The 2056-nt window shown below is 39.3% G+C and overlaps 1 protein-coding gene across 1 annotated transcript in view; it reads right to left on the bottom strand.

Moving 5' to 3' along the window:
• Window positions 1–2056, bottom strand: part of kcnt1a (potassium sodium-activated channel subfamily T member 1a) — a 31792-nt gene that overhangs the window by 26097 nt on the left and 3639 nt on the right. The window contains exon 2 of the mRNA XM_032539461.1: window positions 780–947. Coding sequence (XP_032395352.1) covers window positions 780–947 — 168 coding nt within the window. The remainder of the gene's footprint in view (window positions 1–779; window positions 948–2056) is intronic.

Here is a 2056-nt window from a genome sequence, read left to right as displayed (position 1 = left end):
ACACACACACACACACACACACACACACACACACACACACCTAGCCTACTTCTCAAATCCACAGTGGTTTAGAAACTTTCTCCTTTTCAGCACCATGGACAGCACCCAAAGTTTCTCATATTTCTGGCTTCATTTTCTCTTTCCAGGCTGATAAACTCACACCAAAGCACACACACCACTTACACCATATAACAGAGTTAGAGAGCACTTCAAATGTTACTTGTGTGTGCTGTTGTGTATGGTAAGACTGCAGGGGGTAGACAAGGTAAACACTCCATGCACAATGATTCTGATGTAACTTTAAAGCAAGTGGGTACAAACACGGAAACCACAGGTAGGTGAAGGGGGGTTGAACGCTAATTCAAGTAGGTCTGTTTTTTTCTGTAAAAAACAATCTTCACGTTGTTGTGAAAGCAACACAAAAAGCTGTAATGATCAAATAATCTGTGCCAATGGTCAAAATAAAAGTGTTTTTTTGCCACTTAAAACGAAGAAAGATCACTATGACATGACATGGACAAACTGACTATAAAGAGATTTGGTTGACAAATAGATTCCTCAGCTAATCTTTTCAGCTTTAAAATGTTTACAGTGTTGTCTAAGCAGTATGCAATAGTCAAACTCTGGTATGTCATTCACTGTTTTTATACTTTTTCACTTTGAACCATCACCAAAAAATAGAAAACATAAAAAGGTGATGTTTCTTTCTCTGACTGTGTCAAACATCAGTGCTTAATGTACTTTCTGTGAGTTCTTTTCACCTCCACTCTGCTGCCTACCTGTCATCATTCTGGAAGCTCTGGTCCCCGAGCAGTAGGTCTCTGAAGCGGAAGCGGGGAGGCAGCGGAAGCACCTCCTCACTCTCCTGCTGCTCCATAGTAAGAGTGGAGATGTCCAAGATAACCCCGCTGCTGTTGACGTTGGTCTGGAGCGGTGCTGGAGAAGAGCTAGATGAAGAAGAGGAGACAAGTAAAGAAGCAGAACGGAAGGGAAGCGAGAAAACGGAGAAGAAGTGCAAAAGTGAAGGGAGCTGAAAGGGCAGGAAACGTTAAAAAGGAACATGGAACTCAGCAAGAAGGAAAGGAAGTGCAGGCGGTGGACTAATACAAGAATGCAGAAAAGTATGGGGAAATTGGAAAGAAAAAATATACCATCACAAATTGATAGAAAGTATTTCAGCCCAGTCTCTTTACCTGTCTGTCTGCAGCTTGTTGTATGATATGAGCTGTTCAAACAGTATCCTGAAGTCATACAGACATTATAAAGTACAACTAGCCAGCATATGTTCATCTAAAGCACCATACATACTAACTGCTTTATTACAATGCAGTTACTGTGGCTGTACGCATACATGCATTCTAGTGAATGTTATGAACAGAGTCTTAACTCTGTCTCTTACAGTCCACAACTTTTATGCTATTAACATTATTAAAAGAAGCCTCACATTCGTTTTTTAGACTGACACAGTATTTTCTCTGACATGGAAAGAAACGTAGAAATAACAACAGATATAAAGGGTTTAGACTTGACTATTATTGTGGTGTGCTTTTAAAAAATTAACTATTTACATTTACTCAAGTACAAGTTTGAGGTACAACTTCCATTTCATGAAACTTTTACTTGTTGGTGCATACCTAAAAGACTCAAGAGAAGATTAGCAGATTTATGGTTTACTCTTGAGATGAAGTCCAGGTCAATTTGGCCAGGCCTTGCATGATGTAATTATTATTCCCCAACTTTCCAGAAGGTTATTTATGTTCTAAATTCCCTGGAGACAGCTATTGTTTGGCTGAGGTCAGCTGAGGGCATCTGAGATAAGCATACGTGACTTTTAATCAGTTAGACCGCAAGGCCTGTCTGGGACTATTCAAACACACTCTATACTCCACTTCCTTTGAGGGGGAATATTATCCATTTTACTTCATTGTGTATATCCAGCAGCTATAACTCATTTTCAGATTAAAAACATTTAAGATTATAGAATACAATGCACTGTTGAAGATTAACCTTCTGAGACCTAAGGCCATTTTTTACAGTTTATTGTCCGTCTGGATTT

This window comes from Etheostoma spectabile, chromosome 16, assembly GCF_008692095.1.
Source record: "Etheostoma spectabile isolate EspeVRDwgs_2016 chromosome 16, UIUC_Espe_1.0, whole genome shotgun sequence".
Taxonomy (NCBI): Eukaryota; Metazoa; Chordata; class Actinopteri; order Perciformes; family Percidae; genus Etheostoma; species Etheostoma spectabile.
Note: the sequence above shows the minus strand (reverse complement) of the source record. Positions and strands in the feature narration are given on the sequence as shown.